The sequence below is a fragment of the Vicugna pacos genome, chromosome 6, assembly GCF_048564905.1.
Source record: "Vicugna pacos chromosome 6, VicPac4, whole genome shotgun sequence".
NCBI classification, from domain to species: Eukaryota; Metazoa; Chordata; class Mammalia; order Artiodactyla; family Camelidae; genus Vicugna; species Vicugna pacos.
In genome coordinates this window covers 59,591,094-59,615,269 of record NC_132992.1, presented here as the reverse complement: position 1 = coordinate 59,615,269, position 24,176 = coordinate 59,591,094, and the positions used below count along the sequence as shown (strand labels likewise).

Below are 24,176 nucleotides of genomic sequence, written 5' to 3'. Positions count from 1 at the left end.
CATTGTTCAACTTCTGTGCTGCTTACCAATGTTGAGAATGTCCTCAGTACTGCATAATAAAAAAAAAAACTAACCTATAGTAGTAAGTGATTATATTTATGAAGATACAAGTCTTATCGTCTTGTGTTATCTATCATCACTACTTTCCCTACTGAGATCTTAATTTTGTTGATGATCCTCAATAGTATAAATGGTAATCAGTAATGAATTTCTTATTAAGTTTCTTTAAAATATTTTACATTTCCTGGAAGGCACAGCATTCTATATTATCCCAAAACATTTGACCCAGTGGCCACGTAAATGGAAGACTAAACACTTGGATTTAAAAGAAGGCAGATTAACCAGAAAACAGTGTAAATGGAGCTGGTAAATTCAGGCTTAGGAAAATTTGAGTCCAGACTATCTAGTATTTTCCAACCTGCTATAAATTCACAGTGATGTACTTTTTTAGAAATGAAAGTTTTCCTCTAATAAGTCTGTGAAACTGATTCCAAATACACTTCAAAAATGATAACTTGACTTGTCATAAGCCTGGTTTCTCCCCTCAAACCTCACCCAGGAAAAGCAGTTGTACACACTGATGTTTCACAAGGCAAGAGAACTGACAGAACCCACATGGGGACACCAATTCCAATACGCCTACTGCTGTGAAATGTTCTGTACAAACCCTTAGCCTATTGACTCTTGGTATATTCAGGAGCCTATGTATCTGGATCGAAAATCAGAAGGGGGCTCCTAGTAATTCTTTTTCCTTTCTGTTTCAAAATTGAATAGCCATAGGAGGTAAGTGCCGAAACAAGGCATCTCACCTCAACAACTGGACTCAGAGGAAAACATACTCAGAATCTACCCAAGGAGACACGACACCTCTTGCTAAGCTTACTGATACCAAACAGAGACTGCAAAAAGCAAGGGTTATTTTTGTAAATAGAACAAGATAGCAAAATATTTTGATGTACCTTGGTATATTAAGTTCACTGAGAAAATCTATAATAAAGCAGAGGTACTTTCCTCTGGTTCAAATAAAAAAATCTGAGATATATAATTAAATTGACACAACAATCCCCATCCCCTTTTCCTGGCTCGCTTCTCAGAGCCGCAGTCCTCCCAGCCTCCTATTTCAGGTTCCGTCTGTCTACCCTGAACTTTCAGTTCCTTGAGCCTTCCTCATTCTCCCTCTAGACACCTTATTCTCACCGTCTGTAACACTCTCTTCTCTCCTCTTGGCCTGCAATAATTCCTTCTTGGTTTTCATGTCTACATTAAAGATCAGTTCCTCAAGGAAGGCTTCCAAGATCCTTCCACATGAGGTACTGTGAGGCTCGGAGGCAGATGTAGGTAAGCAGCATCCTCCTTCCCCAACAAGAATGGAATTAACTGACAGCTAGGTTAAGAAATCAAGCAAATGGAGATCAAAATACTTTCCTTTTTACTCCTGAAAGCTGGGTTGGAGAATCCAACTTTCATCTGCAGACAAATGGGCTTGCTGAGATCTCAGAGCTAAATTAGACACTTAGCCACCAGTCATGGTGACAGCTAGACAACTGCAGAACTCCCCAGGGGGTTCAAGCCTATGAAATTTATAGCACCAGAAAGCACAGAATGTGTGCTTTCTGAAAGGTTTGCAGAGAAATAGAGAATGAGAGACAGACTGAGATATGCTTATTCATTCAGGGGTTGGAAGAGAAGCTGGGAATGTTACTTTCAGCAAGAGAGCTAAGGGTGATGGAGACAGAACCTGTGAGTCAACTCCCTGCTTGTGAAAAAATAAGGGGAATAAAAGGTTCTTCCCCAACAAAATGTACTGCTGGAGCAGCCCCCTCACAGCCCTCAGTCACACTGGGGACGACTGTGTGTTTAGTTGCCTGTTTCCCCAGCGGGAACTTCAGCCCCACAAAGTCATTAAGGACCAGTTACCTCAAGGCCCCACAAAGAGCAGGCACTTTACACACACACACACACACACACACACACACTAATTGATCTGACAATTAATAATACATTCTGTTCACTTCATAGGAAATCTTCCCTTGACTAACGTTAAGATGGAAAATTTTACAAAGGCAGTGTATAATGTTGTCATGCCCTGCATTCTTCAAATAGGTTGGTGGGGATAATCTAAGCCCTAAAAACCATGTAGAAAAGACAAGAGTTTAGCTGAATCTTATTTTATGGGAACAGTGCTGAGTCTCAGATTGGTTATGTTCCTGATGTGTGGCTGAGCAGAGGACTTAAGCAGAGGTAGAAAAGGGAGGTGGGGAGGAAATACAGGAAAAAGGACTGATGCTCAAAGGCATAAAATGTATGGTTAGCAGAGATTACACAGGTTCTCAATATTTTATTTTTAAATATCCCAAATCATTTAAAACTTGCTGGCCGGAAGACTTTATTTCTATTTGACAATTTACACAGACACAACTTCCCAAGCTGCATGTCCTCAGTTCTCCAGGACCTACAGAACCTCTTTAAAAGTAGCCAGTTGTAAGGGAGGGTGTAGCTCAGTGGTAGAGTGCATGCCTAGCATGCATGAGGTCCTGGGTTCAATCCCCAGTACTTCCATTAAAATAAAATAAATAAACCTAATTACCTCCTCCCTAAAAACAAAATAAAACAAAACAAAATAAAACAAAACAGCCAGCTAATCAGTAGGAAGTGGAAAATAGCAAGAGTTGGCAAAGATGTGGAGAAAACTGGTGTGGAACTCTCATGCACTGCTGGCGGACACGTGCAATGGTGCAATGCAGCCACTTGGGAATGCAGTTTGGCAGTTCCTCAAAAGTTACACACAGTGTTACCATGTGACCCAGAAATCCCACTCTTAGGTATATACCCAAGAGAACTGAAAAATATTATTTCCACACAAAAACATTCCACACATAGGAATGTTTACAGTGGCATAACTCATAACAGCTAAACCTGGCAACAACCCAAATGTCCATCACAGATTATATGACTCCATTTACATGAAATGACCAGAATAGACAAATTCACGGAAACAGAGAGGAGATTACTGGCTGCCTGGGAATAGCAGGGTTGAGGAGAATTGGGGAGTGGCGGTTAATAGGTAAGGGAGTTGCTTTGGAGGGCAACGAAAATGCTCTACAATGTATTGTAGTGATGGTGGCATTACTCTGTGAACTGTACACGTTAATTAGGTGAATTACATGGTATGTGCACTGCATTCCAATAAAGGTGTTGTTTAAAGGCGGGGCAGGGTGTGGGACTGGGACCTCCAGAAAACCACTACATCTCGAAATTGGAATGATTCCAACTGCCCCGCCTGTGGCAGGGAGTCTGCCCAGGAACGAGGTGCTCAGGGCCCACCTTCTGTAAAGATTCAGACGGCTGACCTCCCATCCAGGCTTGCTTTATTTATAAGATGATAAGGCTACAGTCAGCAATTCTGATACGTATTTGGTATCACTTTTAAATACATCAAATGAGTGATGCATCAGAAGAGGTGAAGTAAAGGCTCTGATGGGATGCTTCCCACCAGAGGGAGAATGGCCTGCAAGTTGGGACCCACACTGAGGCACTCACAGCAGGCAGATTACCTTTCAACTAAAGAAAAACCTGGGATACTTGCCTGGAGTGCTGTGCCCAGAAATTACCTGAATTATCTCCCATCCCTCTCACTGTACTAGAGGGTGGGGTATAAAGCACCCATGACTAGGTGCCAGCATCTTAAAAGCAGCTGTCTTCTTTAATCTCCGCACCAACCCTATCAGAGAGATGGTATTATCCCCACTTTATAGGCAAGGAAATAAACTCAAATTCCAGCAGAAACCACCTTAAAGGGAGTTACCCTAGTTGCAGAGTGCTCTGACCCCAGAAGCCACGCCCTCTCGGCCTCCCCACGTGGCCTCCCCTACTGAGCAGAGGCACAACTGCTCAGTGACTACTCCAGCGAGCGAATCAAGGGCAGAGGTTTCCAGTGGCTCTGAGCCCACCTCCCATATCTCAGGACACCCCTGGCAGTTGGATGGATTTGTGGTCGAAGTCCCTAAAGTCAAGAGTAGACAAAAATCCATCCATCACTCACCAGGACAGATACAAACCTCAAGATAATTTGTTTTCCAATGGTTTGGGCTTAACCTTCTGGTTTGGCATTGGCTTTTTAGCAACTAACAGCTGTAGGCAATTTTCACACAGAATGAAGACATCAATAAAGCAGAGAGTGGAATTTTCTCCCTTATGAATACAGAACAATGAGCAGTCTTCAGGATGCACATGGGGCTGCCACCACACAGGCTCTGGCTTGGGTCTCATTTTCGGAGGCCGACAGAACACAATGGAAAGGATGGTGGAGGTGGATGCTCTGCGGGACCAGCGCTGCCCATCAGCTCCGTGCCCACTGAGGAGGCCTGTATCTATCAGCAACATCTGTCTCCTTAGGGTGACTTTTGGTTTTAAAAAACTCAAACTGGGAAATAAAACCAAGTCTATCAGTGCATCACTACTGCCCTCCTTGACAGCCAGCAGGATACATGATTCACCGCCCAGCCCTGGGAAAGGATTATGCCTCCTCCACCCATCCCAATGACCTCAGGCTTGGTCATGTGACTTGTGATGCCAGAAGGATGATACATCCTTATCCTGTGAACACAGGAGTGGTCATGTGATTTGCACTGGCCACAGAAATGTGGGAAGTGACAGGTGTCATCTCCAAGCATGAGCTTAGAGCCTACAAGCAGTTCACCATGTCTTTTTCCTCTGCCACCAGATCTGGATCTTGGTCTTGAATAGAAGGTGCCAAGAAGCAGAACCACAGCTGAGCCACAGCTGATCCACAGTGGACATGCAGCATTAGCAAGAGATAAGCCTCTGCTGTCGTAACCACTGAGGCTCTGCTAACCCAGGATAAACTGGTTTAAGATGGCCTAGACAGCCAATAATATTGATCCCCTCCACTTCTCTTCTTACTTTCAATCCCTCCTCACAACTCATCTCCTCCAGGAAGTCTTCCCTGACTACTCTCATCATCATCGTGTCCTACACCCCACAACACACTTAAACATAGTCTATGCAGAGAGGCGTATGTGTCTTCCTTTGGCGGCACTATACCTCCCATTCCACTGCAACGGTCGGCTCTTTGGGAGCAGGTTCTAGTTTTCCATTTTGAAACTCCCCATTAACATCTAGAACAGAGTTCTGCATGCAGTGGAGATGGGAGAGGGCAGAGATTCCTTACAGAACACACCGGAAACCTTCAAAATCATCAAGTTGAAACATGCTGCTGGGAGTCAGCTCTTCTTTCTCCTAACCAGCTCTGCTTGGTGACGGGCCCACTCATCCACTCAGGAGGCCAGAGCTCAAACATCAGCATCACAGCACTCTCTCCCCTTGGCTCATCTCAGGAGAGGAGCTTATCGGTGAATTCTGCTCTATCAAAGCTGGAGCGACGCAGTGAGTTCAGCTATTACTCGCTACATCACTTTCCGGACCTAAGACTCACGTAAGAGGACACCACTCCCAGGATCTGCTGAACCACATAAATGGTCTTATCGGAACTAACTCCATTACAAAATGGCAGTGGTGGTGAAGGGAGGAGATTGTACTCAGGTAACATCTACTGGGCACCTAAGAAGGGGCAGGCACTGGGCCATTCCCAGTCTGCATTATTCTCATTTAAACATTACATCAAACCTAGGAGAAGGTTTTTTTTGTTCCTCCTCCACTTCCCAGAACATAGGCTAGGAAAAGTCACATGCTTTTCCATCCTGATATAGATAGTAAAGTCAGAGCAGTAAGTTGAAGCGAAGTCTTGCTAACGCCTGTGCCAGTGCCTTTCACGGAGCCAGAACACCCTCTGCACACAGCCTGGAGTGAAACACCACTTCGCAGACGCTTGAGAAGCTAAGTTGAAGAGAGCATGGACACGTCCTGAAGGATAAGTCCTACCCTAGCTACGTCTCTCATGTCAGGATAGTGGATTCTAAAATACGATAGCATCTATAAAAAGTTTCCCACAACAGTTATTATGGCCAGCCTATCATTAGGCTAAATAATTATACTGTACTTAAGTAACAATGTCTTTCAACCAAGGATCAAGGACAAGAGGGACAGTATGACTAACCTTTAAGCAGACACGAATACTACAGATATATGCTGGGTGTGGGAGGAAGCACAAGGGACCCCCAGGAGGTGTGGAGCAGATGAGGGAAAGATTTATGCACCCAGGTCTAGACTCAGGTGGGAATGGGGAGGAATTAGGGCAACTTAGGATGCAATACTATGCAATACTATGCAATGCCATGTACTTGGAGACCTACAGGTCTAAATTCCTCCACTGAAAGCACCAGCAAAGCCCTGTGATGTAGTACTGCTACCCTTTTCTTTCTCCTTCTGCACAGGCTCAGTGCTGACAGTGGGGGTGCAGATGTAAGGGACAGACAGGGGAGTTTCACAGAACAGAGCAAGCCCACGTGTAGCCAAATATCAAACCGTCGGGTCCCCTCCTCTCCATCGCGGCTCCCAGCCGCCGCTGGGACGTAAGCCTGAGACTCACCACGAGTTCACTGAACATGACGTCCAGCTCCTCCACGGGGGGCATGGGTAACGCCGGCTCCATGGTCTGCAGCGCAAAGTTGCTGTCATTTCGCAGCCGATACGTGATTTCTGGGTGGTCATTATTCCGGAAACAGCAAAAGATAAATGAAATCCCCCGTCCACCTCTCTTCCTTGGGGCCATAGCTGAATTCTGTGCTATTTCTTGACTGATTAAACTCTGCAAAAAAGAGGATGTGACATGGTTAAGAGCACAAAAACGAACTATATATATATATATATATATATATATATATATATATATATATATATACACACACACACACACACACACACACATTTTTAAAGTCAGACCATTTCAAGAAAGAGCTCTGTGCTGGGGACAATGCCAGTGGAGCTGACAGCTGGAGGCCATGCCACAGGCCACTGAGAGGACAACCCCAAGAGGGTCTGGAGTACAGTTGGGCAGAGAGCCTGTGTCCTTCTAGTTGCTTGTTGAGTGTGTCCTATGACCCACTGCTGAGCAAACAGTACACCTCCAGCCGCTCCACGCCACGGCGCATGATCCAGTCGCACAGGGCCCCTGGCCATTCTTCGTACATCACATGCTCTTTCATGCCAAGCCTTACTGTTCTTGCTACCCTCCTGCAGGAGTGACCTCCTCCTTACCACCTGGAAGATCTCTTTCTCATCCTCTAGGGTTCGACTGCAATGTCTCCTTCTTAACCTTCCCCAAGTAGAATTAATAATATATATGCTAGGGTGGTATATCTATCCATTCCAGCTCAGTCACAGTCTCAGTTCCTTAGGAGGGTGCCTTCCTGTTAGACTGTGATGACACAAAGCAGGGGGAAGGGGCTGTGTACCAAGCAACTTGGTACCCACGCAGCACCAGGAAGATGGAAGGCACTCAGTTAATGTTTATTGTGTTGAATAATTTATATTCATAACAAAGGAAGAGTGACTTAATCTGAGCTAGGAGGGTCCGAGATTTTCAAACAGAAAAGAACCAATGAGTTCACTAATAGAGAGATGGTTAAATAAATTATAGTATATTTGCTTAATAGAATACTACACACTCATTAAAAAGAACAAGGCATCCGTGTATGCAGATACGGAAAAATGTTCAAGATGCTATGTGATACGTACACCATATATTCCAGGGTTACATGTTTTAAAGCATTTGTGAATATATGTAAGGAAGTGTTCACGGTGGTAACCTTCAAAGTAAAAAGAGGGGATTGGAGAACTTCTTTTCATTTTATACCCTTCTGAATTTGAATTTTTACCATAAAAACAATTTTTTAATGATTGTATAGATTTTTTTAAGGGTTACAACTGTACGTATTGCCTTGGAAGTTTTTCCAAGTTATACTCTTATGTGAAATAAGCAACTCAAAGAATAATGTGTATATCATGTGCCATAATGTCTTTTAAAAACAATGTCACACAAAAATCTAAATAATTTACATGTAACTGTGGAGCAACAGGCCTGGAAAGGTACACAGCAATTTCCTAACTCCGAGAGAAGGAGACTAGGAAAAGGCAAGATAGGAAACATGCTTTTTACGATATATATATTTTTCTAATAAGAGCACAGACATGCATAACTCCTGTAGATATTCAATTTTTAAAAAGAGATGGAGTTGAAAAGAAAAAAAAAAGGTGGATTATGGATTGGCCCTCGGTGGGCTGGAAGGGCAGAGGAGGAAAGTTACATCTGTGCGGGGAAGACGGCAAGGACAAAGGCGGGGGAGTCGGAGTAGAGAGGAGGGCCGGTGTGGAGAAGCTGCAACCCAGGCTGAGGAGTCTGGATTTATCCCACCAGCAACTGGGAGGCACACTTACAAGCCTCCCCCAATTCGTCTCTCTTGAAAACCAGTAATAATAATTTAGAGAAAGCAGATGTGGTTGGGTCTTGATGACTGTCATTCTTTAGCACTGTGGGCAGGTGACCTTCCTGGAGAAGCTACAGTGAACGCTGAGCTACAGGACAGATCATCAGATGACGTGGTTAGTGTCACCACCCTGACAAATGCAGCGCGTGCTGAGAGACGGGGCTAATGCTTCAGCAACACTTCCTTAAACTGACTTCAGGGCCGCTCCATGGAGACAGGATCAGAGTTGAACTGAAAACTAATGGGTAGAAGCTACAAGGAGACATAAGGAAGAACTTTCTCCCATTATGACTAGGATAGGATGGAGCTGAGGAGCCCCCGGCTCTGCTGTCTTCAGACTAGAGTTACCTGTCAAAAATGTTCAAGGCGTAAGGTACCCCAACTCTTAGATGGGAGACGGGAATGAGATTAGAGATTTTCAGTAGGTGCCCATTTGCACTTCTCACTCCAGTCTCAATTCTGGCAGCCCACCCGTTCTTCAGTTTTAAAATTTATCCTTGTTGGATATTGACATACTAGGTATCAATCTAATTTTACAAAAATGTCCCATGGCTACTCACATGCAAAGGCCATACAGCAGCCTCCAAGGAGTGTCACAATCTGGCCCCTACCCCGAGCCAGACCCCCTACCCTATACCACCCTTCTTATGAGTCACTGCACTTCAACTACCTTGGCCATCCTGGCTCCTGCCTCAGGACCTTTCCATCAGCTCTGTCCTTGACTGGCATGTTCTGGCCACATCTGTGCACAGCCAGTTCTTATCATTAAGGCCTCAGTGTGAATTTCACTTTCTCAGAGAAGCCATCCCCAACCACTAAATCTGCCATAGTTCTCTTTCCAGTGCTACAGTCACTCTCTACCCCTTCACCCTGTGGGAACTTCTTCACAGCAGGCACAACTATTTCAAAGTATCCTATGTGATAATTTCAGGGGGTCAGGCACCTTGAATATATTGTTCATTGCTGTGCCCCCAGCATATGATAATAAATGGGACACGTGTACATGGGATACTCACATATTTACTGAATGAAACATTAGACTTTTACATAAAATCTCATTTAAACAAAGGACTTCACTTAAAAATACTTTAGACTATGGGACATGGGGATGAAAGTCAAGGGGTCCTCAAGCTTTATCTGTAAGACTTACATTTTTAAAGAACAAGGTAATCATATTATTTATGCAATTCCTATATTATTTATGCAGTTAAAAATAAAAGTATACACACAGAAGAGGGACCAGAAGCAAGTGCGTCAACATTTAACAATAGTTAACTCTGCACAGTGAGGGAAGGATGTCTTCTTTGAACTCTGTTCTCGTTCTTCAGTTTTAAAAGCAAAACCCAACTTATTGACTTAGGGCACCTCTTCCAAATCAGAGGATCTAATTCCAAAATCTGTCACCAGTTTCTTGATTTTCTAATTAATACAATGATGCAAACAGGTAGAAATTCTCATAAATAACTCTGATTTGCAAACACTTCTAGAGACAAGCTCCCCACTGACCTTAAGGGATAGTGGCCTCCGAACGCTAGCAGGGGGAAGTCTGAGTCGGAAATGGGGGGCAGAGGTTAACAGCAAGGTATCCGTCACAGAGCGCTGTATGATGATCTAACTGGCTGTAATAAAGACTTGACCAAGATACCCACTATCCCGTTCTTGTGTAAGGTCATATGAGACATACGCAGTACCTAGGATTCCTTTGGTAAATGTGTATTAGTATCTACTGTACATCAGGCATGACAGTAGGCACCTAAGGATACAGAAAGGAGTGGGTCACTAGGAGTTTATAAGTTGGAGGGAGAGAGTAGTGCACCAAATAACTATAACAAATGTAATGTGACGCGTCGTACATACACAGTAAGTGCTATGTAATCAAACAGGAACTCTGTAGGGGAGAATCTTGTCCCTGATGGATGAGTGGAATTTTGACAGATACTAGAAAGCAGGCCATGTAGGCAGAGGGGACAGTGCAAACAAAGGCGTGAGACTGGAAGGGGCGTGAACACACAGCGAATGAGTGTGGATGCTGCGGGTTGTGCTGCATAACGTCTTCCCACAGCTGAGCCTTGGGAGGGGGTCTCATTTTCCTACTCAAAACCACCCATGGCTCCCCAACACCATTCTGAATTGGCTCTCAGTATGACATCAAATCCAATTCCAACTCACTGTTTCTGCCTTCTCTGTTTTCTTAAAAGTACCCTACACTCTAGCCAACAGTTTCCCATGCCCCATAAATATCTTGCACTCCTTTCATCTTCCATCCAGGTGGTCCACTCATTTCTTCTGCCCTTAATCTTTGTCAGCAGTATCCCCACGCTGACAGAACCAGTCCTGAGAGTACTCAGTGCAGTGAGTCTCACTCACTGTTGGTGGAGGATGAAATTTGGCTCAACATTTCTGAAGGGCAATTTATCAAGGTCTTAAAATAGTCACAATTTTTGACCTAGTATTTTTACTTCTGGAAATACATCCTAAGGATATATTCATAGATGCTATCAAAGATGTTTTCGCAAAAATTTTCAAAGAATGATCTATAAGAGCAAATAAATGAGGGTATAAAATAAGTACCAATAATAGAGAACTATAGGAAAAAGGTAGATAAATAATGGTACAACTAGAGATAGACCACCATGTAGGCCTTTGAAAAAGAGTATGTAAATAAGGATATACTGCACAGCAAAGGGAACATAGCCAGTGTTTTATAATAACTGTAAATGAAGCATAATCTATAAAAATTTTTGAATCACTATGTTGTATACCTGAAACTAATATACTATAAATCAACTGTACCTCAATAAAAATAGATTTTAAAAAGAATATTTAACGACATGCAAATATGTACGATATATGAAATAAAGACTAGGTATACAAAGTCCCATTTATGTAAGGGAAAAAAATGTCTATGTACGAGCAGGAAAAAAGGAAGAGAAACACACCAAAATGTGAGCAGCTGTGAGTTCGTATCAGCTGCATGGAGCATGTTAAAAAAGCCCCAAAACTCTTTTGTACTTTCCAAATCGTTCTCACAATGAAGACATACTACTTTCACAATTAACAACATGAGATAACATTTAAAAAAACAACAACCCACAAATGCTTATTTATTTGACAGAGGAGGGAGAATGTATATGCAAACACGTTCCATCAAAAACTCCTAAGTTACGGTGATCTCCACACCAGCTTCTCAGACTACGTATGAAGGCCAGTTTTCCCATCAATCTGTTACAAGCATACTTTTGCAGAATATAGTTCAAGCATCTCAGCAATGTCAAACTCTTAATAAGACTTTAGCTCGGTGTGCAATTCTTGGACATTTTGTTAACCAGCACGAGTAGGCAGCAATGGTACCGATGGACACCAAGAGACAGGAGATAAGACTTATCTCATGAAACTGTAGCTCTAGATGTTTGTCTCAGGTGTGTGTCCTCAGGGCAGGAACCACATCACACTCAAGCATCCCATACGCCCTATCAAGTCTAGTCTGTAAACCGAAGAGAGATCGTTCCAGGACTACCGTCAAGGTCTGACAACTGTGCACTGTGTGTAAGGGGGTGGGGGACGTGTTCAGGCTGCTCGGAGACGAGGTCAAGGAAACCAGGCAAGCAGGGGCCAGCTTATGGAGGGTGGCAGGTCCATGCTCAGCCTGCATGCTATTTGCAGGCAGTCTTGCTGACCTACCCACCTGAATGTGGTCTGGACCTTGTTAGCATTTTGAGACCCCGCCATGATGCACAGCCAACAGGTATGGCCATTCGCGGTCAGGGTCTTTCTTCCCCTACTGAGGAGTCAACTTAGTGCCTCACACACGTAGGAGGACAACCAATGTGTTTGGGAAATGAATAAAGAGAGTAATTACTTTGCTTTTGCATTTTATATGTTGTTTCACTTAAACCCGAGTTATACTACATCCTGTCAGTACTGAAGAAGGGCACAGAGGAAACATTAAGATCTAAAATACCAGTCCAAAGCATTTTTCAAGTCTTAAAAAAAATGCCAACAGTTCTATAAACAAAAGAATACAAAGGGTCTGGGCTAGTTTCTAAGATGGGTAATAAGATAAAAAGCCTATTACATTTAAGGACCTAATTGAAATCATTCTAATAAGGATAAAATATTTCCTTTGATAGGTGGTTTGTGTTTTAAAGCCTCAGCAAAGCCCAAAGACCAAGTGCTTATGCTGGCTCCTCGGTGGAACCCCAAATACAAGGTCCTCTGCTAAACCCATCCTTACACTGTAGATGATGGCAAAGCTTTGAGATTTCCAACAAGGAAGCATTTTTAATGCACATATTTGGAGCTCTACTGTTCATAGCCTAGTGTCCTAGAAACAGACCAAAACAGGAAGCAAAAAAAAACGGGCCCACTTGAGCCCTTGGTGGCAGCTGGCACTCCCAGCCTGCTCTCCTAGCTGCCCCAGCACTTCACCAGCGAGTGATGCCGACAACCGCCTGTGCACGTGATGTCAGAAGCACATTCACACCCATCACTGCATTCCATCATCCCCATTTGACAGATGAGATTTAAGAGGAGACCTGAGAGGGAGGGGGGCAATCAGGAAGAGAGGAGTTTGAGAGAGACCTGATTCGCTGGTGAAGGTAAAAAGAAGTGTATTCAGAAAAGCCTAATTGTCAGGAGTTGGGTAGGGAGGCTGGGCAGAGGTCAGAAAACCTGCTTGCTTAATTCGGTTGGAATTCAGTCTCCACCCTCTCCAACCTCAAGGCCACAGCCTGAGTTAAAATTGAATTTTACATAACTCTCAATGTCACAATTCTTTTAACCATTTAAAAAAGGTGAAAACCATTCTTAGCTCAGGGAACACATGAGAATACGGGGTGTACCCATGTGGGCCCATGGGTGGGAGGTTGCCAACAGCTACCCTAGTTCATCGTGTTTATCAATTTAATTCATTAAATCAAATGTTTATCAAGTATCGATTAGGTGCCAAATCCTGTGCTAGGCACCAAAGAAAAGGGGATCAAAGTAAGAAAACGTGCCCTTAGGAAACTGATTTGATTAGAAGAGTGCAGAAAAAAAAAGTAATAGAAAACATAATTACTGATTTCAGTTAGTGTTACAGGGGATGAAAGAAGAAAACAAAAGAAAATGGTGGTTCTGGTGTTGGTGGGAGGGGAGAGATGCTTTAGACAGTGTGATCAGAGAAGGGGCATTTAAACTGGGGCCTGACGGATAAATGGGACTGGCTCTGCAAAGTGTCAGGGAAGAGGATTCCGGGCAGTAGGAGTGTGTGCACAAGCCCAGAGCAGGTGGGGAACCTGGCACATTTGAGTCGGGGAGGAAGGCTCGGACGGCTGGAACAGAGAGAGCAACAGGCCTGTTGTTAGGAGAGGGGAGGCTGGAAGGGCCAGGGGCCCAGACCCCAGGGCCTTGTACACTGGAGGGAAGAGTCTGACACTGAGTCCCAGCACATCGTCAATCTGACTGTGTCACTCAGCTTTACAGTGTCTCCTGGAGTCACTCAGCTCCGCAGTGTTGCCTGGTTATAGTCCAAGTCCCCAGCCTGGACCACAAGACTCTCCATGGCCTGCCCTTGCCTGCTTTCTTTTCTACCCTCTTCCTCCACACCCTGGACGCCGCGCACCCCCATCACCGCCCCCTACACACTGGTGCCCATTGCAGTGGTCACATCTCTGAGCCCATCCCTCTGCAGTCCCCTCAGCCACGGGTGCACTTTTCCTTCTTTACCTGACCATCTCCACTCACCCGTCAAGACCCCACTCAAATACTGCTGCTTTTATGAGCCTTAAATTTCCCAGAGATGGCCACACATTTCTCTCCACACTCCTAGCACCATATACATAGTTGAGTGTTTTGGGGGTGGGTTTTCTTTGGATTTTTAAAAATTCATGTCTGTTTTTCCCGACTTGACTATGAAATTGCGAAGACAGGGACCAAGTTTCATTCCCACCCTCCCTGGCATGCAGTATATTCTCAATAAATGTTTGTTGAATGCAAAAGCACAAATGTCTCAGTGAACAGATGGTCTGGTCTCTGAACTTGAGGGTGGTGTGACTGGGTGTTCTTCCCACCAGTGCATGAAGATCTGTTTTTCACATTTGAAGCCCATCAGATCGCCAAGGGCTCCTTAGCCATTTGTCAAGATTTTTGAGGCTGATAGTAACCTAGCGAATAGACTTCATTCTCCAGGTATTTGCAGCTTCCCTAGAGCAAGAAATTTCATTCTGGCCAGACCAGCTGGTGCTTGGTTTTTCCACCCATCCTCAAGTAAACTCCACTGGAAACAGCCCCATGACAGACTCTTCTAGACATTTTCCCCACTCCTTACATGCAGTCAGCACTTTGCCCAAGATGTATTCACTGACTCAGCCGTCAGACCTGGGCCTCCTCAGCGTTTGGTGCCAGAGGAACGTGAAGAAAAGGCACAGGTAGGGAGGTCACATCTAGAGGGGACGTTTAGAGAGCGGTGAAGTTGGTCCTTCTGGCCAATGAAGAGGAAATGTGCAGTTACTGAACCCAGAGGCCGAGGTTTCCACATCTTGGCCCCTTTTTAATCAGATCAGCCTGAGGGAAAGGACTAATTCCACCATGACAGCTGGGCCTTCAACCAGAACACATCTTCTAATCTCAGCTTCTGGCATTGTTGCAGAGGGGAAGGAGTCACTTCTGGGACATCCAAAATGCAATCGTCTATAACATTACAGATGACTATTGCTATGCCGTGCACAAGGAAGCAATTAAAAAGCTACTTAAGATTCTGGAGCAGGTGCATTTTGCTTAGCAAAGAATAAGAAATTCAATCCATCTGTGACCCAGCTCGAAGTCAGAGTCATTTGTACCGCTCTTTACCAAAGCAAACAAGACTCTCTATGTGGTAACAGTCAAAAAGTGAGGACCAAATTTTCAGGAATGTTGATGATGATTATGATGATTTAAAAAACCCACTGGAGAACAAAAACAGTCCACAAGAAAACCCTCTTGAATACTTTTCCTTTGACAATGCCAAGTCACAATATATACGTGATATGGAAAGTTTGTTTTCCACAAAGATACACACAAGCCATACCAAACGTATGGGGGAAACTTGAAGGTCGTGTTGACAAAATAGATTTGCACTGAAACATACATCATTCTAATTGGCTCGTTAGGGGCTTATGTCACACATTTATAAGAGGGCTGTTCAGACTGAGTGATTCCCTCACTGGCTAAGTCACTAAGGTTTTCCCCTAACCAGACTGGTTACAGGGGAAACAACAGCTTACGTGCTGGAGGCAGGGAGAGGAGACAGTGAGTTTCCTCCAGCCACCAACCTGCCTAAACAGCTGAGCTTCTGCATGGGCACAAAGCACAGTGGGGATCATGTATGTCACATGCACATGTCTATTATTTTAATCAAGATAGACAGTATTTCACATTTAATTCTCCCATTGTAATTTCACCACTAAAATACTTTCATTGTTTCTTTATCAATGGTCTCTGGGATTTCTGAAACAATGTCACAAACATAAAAAGGACAGGAAAAAAAAACTATGCCACCAAACCAACCTTAAAGAGAAAGGTTGAGAGAAACCTCGGTTTTAACTGCCAAACCTGTTGTTCTCAGAGCTGCAGTTTACCTCCCATTCTGCAATTTTCCAAAGGGCCCTGATACATGTTGATGTTAACCCAAATTCTCTTATCAAGAAGAATGTGAAAGGAAAAAATTGCTTTGCTTCTCTCCTTGGACATCTCTCTCCCCTCTCACATTCCTCCTGTCTGGTTTCATTTCCCAAGAACACCAGATGCCAAATACTATCTGGAGCTTTGAAACACGATGGGATACAGTCTAAAGGTTGAAGGAGAAACGACTGAAAGGGAATGTGTTTGCCCGGTAAGTTTCAACATCCTCTCCATCAGGAAACGGAAAGGGCGTTTCTCACTAAGTGTGTCCAGCGGAGGGACAGCCCTTCCCACACACTTGGTCCCAAAAGGATGTTCTAACAGGGCACTTCTTGGAGTGGCCCCTGGAAATTCACCCGGCAGTCGGTCCTCTCAACCCAGTGACTTTTCTGATGCAAGAGGAAAACAATGAGAGTGCCCACCATCACCAGGGAAACCAAAATCAAAAAAAAAAAAAAAAAGCCACTGGCGCCCTTAAAATACTTCCTGCCCCACTGTCTAAGCAGGGCCGCAAAAGCAAAGCACTGCCTGCATCAGTGTAGGCGAAGTAGGGGGCGGGGGGCGTGCAGAGTGGAAGCCAGAACCAGTCCCTTCCCTCCCCACTTCCTCCCGAGATAAGGGAGGAAGGAACCCAGGTGAAGTCCATGCACACCCTCGAGCCAGACCAAGCTTCAACCAGCACATAATTGATAGCCTTGTTCCTGGCCCAAGCCACAGACTCCTGCCAGAGAACAGTCTCTCCTCATGCAAAGAGCACAGGAGGGGACCTCCAGGTCTTCACCCTGAAAAGCTGGCATGCCTCAATACTTTATCCATGGGTTTAGGGCATAAATCCCTGAAGCCAGTATATCACAGTTCTCGAGCTAGGAAGTGTGCGCTGTTCACATGACAGAAACCAGTCTGGAAGCCAGGACATCTCGTCTTGATCATCTGGGAGAAGAGCCAAACCAGAAGTGTCACTGGAGCTCCCCACCAAAGCACAGTCTTGCTAGGTAGCCTGTGCCCTCGGGCCTGCCAACCTATTGCTAGCCTGTGAGTTAAGTCAATAAACAAGTTTAAACCTGCCGAAAGAAACGCAAATCATTTTCCCTCTTAGAATTTCTATCTCCCTGCCTCTAAGGGATCCACTCAGATTATATAAAGACAAATTTAAATGTGGGGGTTACACAAACATGAGAAGCTACGACTCAACGGCCAGCCTTGTCACATCAAAGCTCTCACTCTTCCAAGAAGGCCAAGTTTTGTTCTTTGACAAATATGGAAAAGAATGCAACTTTCCTGAATCACCTAGCATCTCCTTCAGAAAGGGCATGACTGTAAGATATATACCACAGCCACCAGGAAAGAGTACTTGGATGTTGTAAGACACCAGCAATCACCTATACTCTGGATGCTCTGGTCCTCTGCTGGTCCAACTGAAATAACCCCCAAAGTCAGAGTCTTCCCCACAGCAGGTCAGTGTGGTGCCTCCTAAAATGTCCCTCCACCGAAATGACCACACTTTAGCTACTTAAGGTTTCAGACCTTCCCAAACAAGCAGCCAACCCTCTGGTGCCATCCACACAGAAAATGCAAATGACACTAAAAAGGTGCTGTGTGTATATATATAATATATATATATATATATATATATATATATGGCATTTTGGGGAACCTCCTCAAAACTGAAATAATTCTGGCAAATTCTGAGAGAGAAGAGGTGAACAGATATGTACAGTTGACCCTTCAACAATGAAGGGGTTATAACAGGGCTCTGATCCTCCACACAGTCAAAAATCCATAAAGAGCTTATCGTTGGCCCTCCATATACTCAGTTCCTCCCGTATCCACTGTTCTGGATTCAGCCAACTGTGGATCATATACTTCCGTAGTATTTACTGTTGAAAGAAGTCTGCGTGTAAGTGGAACTGCCTTGTGTTCAACCTGTGTTATTCAAGGGTCAACTGTTCCTGGTTTGAGCAACTTTTTTCTGAATCCTCAAGCAAAGTTCAGAGTGAGTTAGAGAAGATAAACTGGGGGTACTCTAGGCCAAAGACCCACAACACATCCTCCCAGGAGTGCTAACTCCCTCTCATTCCCCGGTGAGGCCGTAAGACATGGTCCTCTGGAAAAGTGAACACTTACTGACCCTCACAGCCCCCAACCAGGATGCTAGTCAACATTATTCCTTCTCAAATATTGTAACTACACTGTATCATCAAGGCCAAGCAGTATAAGTTTTATTCCTGCACAGGCCTCCTTGCAGAATAATGTCTCCTGGCATCCAAGGGAGACTACAGTTCTCTGGACTGAAAAGAAAGAAATAAAAACTTGCCTGGAGGGCTTTATATGTTCACGTTTACACAAAGCAAATTTTAAAACTCACTGATTGCCTTCCTCTTTTCATGTTCCTCTAATTACTTTTATGCCAAGATTACTCTATTACAATTTCAACAGGAGAAAAAACAAAACACCTTGTAGAACGAAAGTTCTTGGTTAAAATTAGCCTCCCTCTATGGTAACTATTAAGAATTTCCCATTTTTCTTCCTGCAATGTCTCTGCTTTTCAGTTAGGGACAAACTGATGAGTAGATACAACGTGACAGGCAGCCGTGGAGCCATGACCTGGGTTCAAATACCAGTTCAAACATTTCTTTCAGGACTTTGAGAAAGACTTCAGCATCCTGAAGTCCTCTATAAATGTCTGATGGATTTTAAGTGGACATCAAAGGGAAGCGGGAACTACCATTAAAAAGTTGGAGGGGGGATTTCTATTTGTTAGCTACTGTTTCGTGGAAGTATGTTAACCAGATTCCTCTCCCTGACATTCCTGTGTGTAACAGCAGAACAAATTCCTGGAATGAGGCTGGTTTAATCTCCAGAGGGCAGTTGTCACCACTAAATCAAGGGCTCTGCAGGTTAGGCAGCTTATCTGCAAATTATGGGAAATTCTCTGAAGGTTTTGGGGCTGGGAGGAGAAAGGTATTAAGAAAAATCTTAGCTTTCCTGTATATTTTGAAACATTCAACAGGTTTAGTGTTTCAATCCGACCACTTACATGCAAACTACCACAAGCACACCCCACTGAGTCACTGCAAGGATGCTGACATTTGCAGCACTGACCTGAGTTCCCTTCACATTCTCCTCGGTCACTGATCTTATCTATTTCTGACCCGACTTTCGACATCTGAAGGCATCTTGTCTGCCTGGGAGACTAACTGTAAATTGGTCACCAGGTTGGAAAGCCTACTGCAAGCACCCAGGGCCACTGGCTCTCAGAATTTTGTCTCAGAAAGAACATTCTGAACCAAGGTGGACACTGCCACCATTCACCAATACAGATGTGAAAAGGTTTATGGGAAGCTAAGCGCACGGCGATGTCTGAGTTCCAAATTACAGCGTGGTGAGCTGTTTACCAGACAGATGCTGAGTCTCTCCACACACCCGCTGCTCCAAGGGGCCCGTCTGGGGCAAGGCCAGCACCGCACCTGTGCCCGGGCTGTCCTGACGAGCTCTGCCCAAGACGAGGCGAGAGCAGCCACCCAGCAACAACCTGGACAGACGACAGAGTCATGTTATGAAAACGAAACTTCCTTCAAAAGAGGCACTCTCCCCTTCATAAAAATTCTACCTATAAATTTCACATAATAATTGTCCAAGAGAAGCTTATGGAAAGATGACAGTAAAAGCTTCAACTGAAGGCAAGTTTAGGTGTAGAAAGAAGGCAGTAAAGACGCACTCTGGCCTCCACCCGCTTCAGGTATTCTGTGGGTCTGGTACGCGCTGCTCCTAAATCAGAACCACCCCAGCCCTTCCTGAGAGACTCACACACCTGTAATGATTACAAGTAAAGGCGTGACTGTCAGGTCAGCCTATGAGATGAATTTCCAAAGACCAAGCCCTAAAAAGACCTAGAGAAGTAATAGAAACTAAGTGTCCTTCAACAGGGAAATGTTTTAATAAATTTGGGGGCGCCCGTATCAGGGTTTACCCCATACCAATCAAATGAGAATCTCTGGTACTGGGGACCCAGGCCTGGGTAATTTTCCAAACTCCACAGGTAATGCCAATGTGCAGGCAAGTTTGAGAACTACCGCTGTGGAATCCTATGCCTGGTTTCAAAGAAAGTGCTAGGTCCATGGATACTGACAGAGGATAATCAAACATATTCAGAGAGGGAAAAAAGAAAAAAGAAAGAAATCAAGTTGCTATACACACACACACACACACACACACACACACACACACACACACACACACTCATATATATATATATATGTGAATGCATAGAAATGCTTCCAGGATTGGAAGTATTAACTGTAAAGTCGCTAAAGTATTTAGCTTGGCACATGGAAGATGCTCAATAAATGGTGGCTATTATTTCCATGTGCGTCCAAGTTTTGGGAGCCTACTGGAATAGTTTCATGTGGGTAATGAACTCTCATAATTGCATCATGCAGATGCAAGTATTCTATTGAAACTAGAAAGTCTGCAAGACTTTGCAATAAAACTCCGTCAAAACTCTTAAGTATATACCTGAATAACTCATTAGTCATTGTATTGATTCCTTCATTTAAAATTACAGCTTACTTTGTGCATACTTGAAACCCATGCCCGAAAATGCAGATAGCATCACTGTCAATATTATATTGATTTGTAGGGCCACCAAAATGACCCATTTAAAAGTTGTTCTAGATCAGCCAGCAAATCTAAAAGCTTCAGTGTAATGTTGGATGCAACATGGATGAACACATCAAGGAAGAGTATTCCCAAGGCTGCAAGCACCAGCTATAGGGATAACAATGGACAAACTTATTTTAAAAAAATTTTTAAATTTCATTTTGTCTTAAATTCTGCATGGTACTAGAGGCAATTATTGGAGAACTGTTGGTTGCTAAAGCCATTATGTGGGAAGTTCTTCAGATGGTCACAAGGCTGGTTAGAAAAGAGGTTGAGAAGTTCTATTATTTCTTCCTTATATTTGGCCCTGTTTCAATTATACTTCTATTGTGGATCAGAAATCATAAGGGCATCAGGAAGTCAGCCCAGAGCAGGAGACTTCAGGACGCTCTTACATGAATGCAACTTAGCATGTGGTAAGTTTTTAAGATGCAATCAAATATACTTAAAGATTGTATTTTTATAAAAGTGAATTCAGTACAATTTTCAAAGTTCTTCTCTACTTTTTGGTACTTTGAAAAAAAGATAGGTATAATCCATATTTACTTGGGTGCCAAATGTTTGGCTACAGTAACTTTAAAATTGGTTTCCAGAAATTTGCTCTCAAGTACACACTCCTGAGGTTCTGTCTTTAAAAGGGTGAAACGTTTGTGGGAGGGGAGGGAGGTCCTCTTTACTAATCAATAAAAATGTCACCACACCGCTTACAGAACCAAATGAAAACCTGGCGATGGTATGAATTTATAAGAGGCAAGAAATAGTCTTTCCAGGACCAAGTTAAGATATTAGCAAGGTATTTTATGAAATTGAAGTCTGAATGCTGACAAAAGTCCTATAAGATAAGATTCTAATTATTTCCTGGCCACACCACCCAAAAGTTCATGTAGTTGAAACCTGATTCCTTCAAATATCACTAAATATTCATTGCAAAAGCTGGGGGTGGGGGAAGTCAGTGATGCTGAGAACTACAAAATGATTACTGGTATACTGGTATCCCAGTGAAATACAGTTACCATTACTTTGGAAGCAAATGCCCACTGGAAAAGGAAAAGGAAAATAGATTTTTCTGAGATTGTTAGAAGATACGAGAATATAAATACACACAGCTCATAGACAATGATGACAGGGTCTGAACAACTCAGCATCAGTCAGTGGGACATGCCTATCAAGCTTTGGATTAACACCTGTTGAGTTAACAGGTTCCTCTGGCAACTGAGTTCCAAGTCACTTCCAGAAATCCTAGATGGTCTGGGGAGAACTGGATAATGATGCCTTTTCTGGGTGCTAAGAAGTTACACAAAAGTAGAGCCTTGAGGAAGTACAAAGACAGGCATGAGCTCTCAGGAAAACTGCGTGTTTTCCTTTTAAAATACGCACTTCAATACTGTCTTACCTATACACGACAAAAACCAAGGAACAGACCTTGAGGATGGGGGAAGGAGTAGGGGAAAGTTGAGAGAGCTGGTGGTCATGGACCAAGGACACAAGAGCGCGCGTGTTGAGCGAGTGAACTGATGAACAGATACCATCTCTTTCATTAAACAAAGCTAACAATTAAACAAAACAGAAATTACCAGCAGCTACAATAAAGAGTGTGCTTTCTCTCCATGTGATAAATATTCTTGGGAACTTACTCACTTAGCTCAACAATTCTGAAACTGCAGGAGTCAAGCAAATAGTGAGGAAGGATCTCTACTAAACTATGCAAGTATTACCACACTCTGGATTTAACCCTAGGCCAAAAAGAAAAAAAAAAAAAAAAGAGTCCTTCCACCACCAACAAAAGGAAAGTGAGAAGGAAGCTGATACTATCCAATATGCCCCCTCCACCCAACTCTGTAACTTTCTATATAATTAGGTGAGAGCAGTAATTGCTTTATTGGGTAATTCAAGATGAGACACCAAAGGAGACTGCCTCTCTTGCAAAATTTGTTCTCAATGAGATAACAAGAAAAACTCTGTTTTAAATTGTTACTTCAACTCACTTACCAAGCCTGGAATAGTTGGACTGAGGTTAATATTTGGCCTTCATATCTGAGGAATATTCCTAATCAGCCAAAAGTCACCATTTGGCTTAACAGGGGAAGCTATCAATACAAGACTGGTTAAATGATTCAGGCACCTCTGTGTAATGAAATACCATACAGCCATTAAAAAGAATGAGCCACCTTCTCTGATGTTCAGAGGTCCAAAATACATGAAATAAAAAGCCCAAGTTGCATAATAACCATGATATACCATAAACATAAGAAGGATATATTTATTTAAATATGCAAAGAAATTGTCAAGAGTGTGATAAAACAGCAGATACAGAAGCCCATGAAGAGTGGCTCCTTCTGGAGGACAAAATGGAGATGGAGAAGGAAGGGAACTTACTTGCACCTTAGTCCCTTCTATTCTAATTTTTTGTGTGTGTGTGTAAGCTTGGACTACATTTTTTCACTTTGATTATCAAGATGTTTCTGAAAGTTTAGAAAGCTTTAGCAGTATTTGTTTGTAAATGAATCTTTTTAAAAATTAAATAACTCACAGTTATCAATCCTCTTTAATATGCCAGGCACTTTACATCCATTCATTACCTTGGTTAATCAAAGAGATAAGCCTTGAGTCCTCGAGTGTCTTTTTGTCCTCTTGGGACCACAGCCCACTGTCAATATCTAGACTCTGACCCTGGTTCACAGAATGCCTTTGTTTCTGCACTTTTCCACTTCACCACACCCACCCCTACAATTGTCAGTTTTCAAAATAAAAATCTGTTCAGTTGCAAAACATCAATATGAGCAGTGACTTTTTTCCTTTAAACTTATAATTAATGTAAAATGGTGAGGGGAGTGAAGGGGAAACTACCAAACACCAGACTGTGTATCACTGCAATGCCATCTCATCACCATAGCAACAGGATGCATAGTTGCTCACTTTCACCAAAATTGGACAATTCAGTCTTCCTAAACCCACTGTATTTTCTGCTACAGAAGTGACTATTGCTCCTTTTATCTTCAGACCATTATTTGCCAAGTGGCAGGTCCAGGAACATTATATAAGAAACTAGAAGTGTCTAATTAAGGAACTTTTGGGTTAGGTATTTATTGCGAAGTCTGATCCAAAAGGAATGAATCTGCTTAGTAATCCAAAGCTCTACCTCCTAAAGCCCAATTCTAGAGCTATTGAGAGAGTAGTACCGTGTATCCTGTTACATTCATGGCTTCTGACCAACCTTAAATAAGCAAGCAAATGCAGTCATGGAAAGAATAAATTACAAAAGGGCACCAATGGAAGCCTAACAGCTGATCCCAAAAAGATGAAGGCAAACATTGGTAACTACTTTGTAAAGGAGAATGAGAAAATGAACACGCCAAAACAAGAGGCAGTGTAACACTAATAGTGACCTCCAAACAGCTCAGAATGTTAGGCTTTGCATTTCAAGGGAGCATTCGATCTACGTGAAGACTTACAGAAAAACACTTAACCCTGACT

At 43.3% G+C, this 24,176-nt stretch overlaps 1 protein-coding gene across 3 annotated transcripts in view; it reads right to left on the bottom strand.

The window, feature by feature from the left end:
• The window catches only part of DAAM1 (dishevelled associated activator of morphogenesis 1), a 154,497-nt gene that overhangs the window by 85,851 nt on the left and 44,470 nt on the right, over positions 1–24,176 (bottom strand). For 2 of the 3 annotated variants that reach the window (XM_006199724.4, XM_072963131.1), the window contains exon 2: positions 6,509–6,727. In XM_006199724.4, the coding sequence (XP_006199786.1) occupies positions 6,509–6,691 (183 nt within the window). In that variant the 5' untranslated portion in view covers positions 6,692–6,727. Of the gene's footprint in view, positions 1–6,508; positions 6,728–19,438; positions 19,571–24,176 lie in introns of those variants that run through there. The other variant, XM_072963130.1, reaches the window with a different exon arrangement.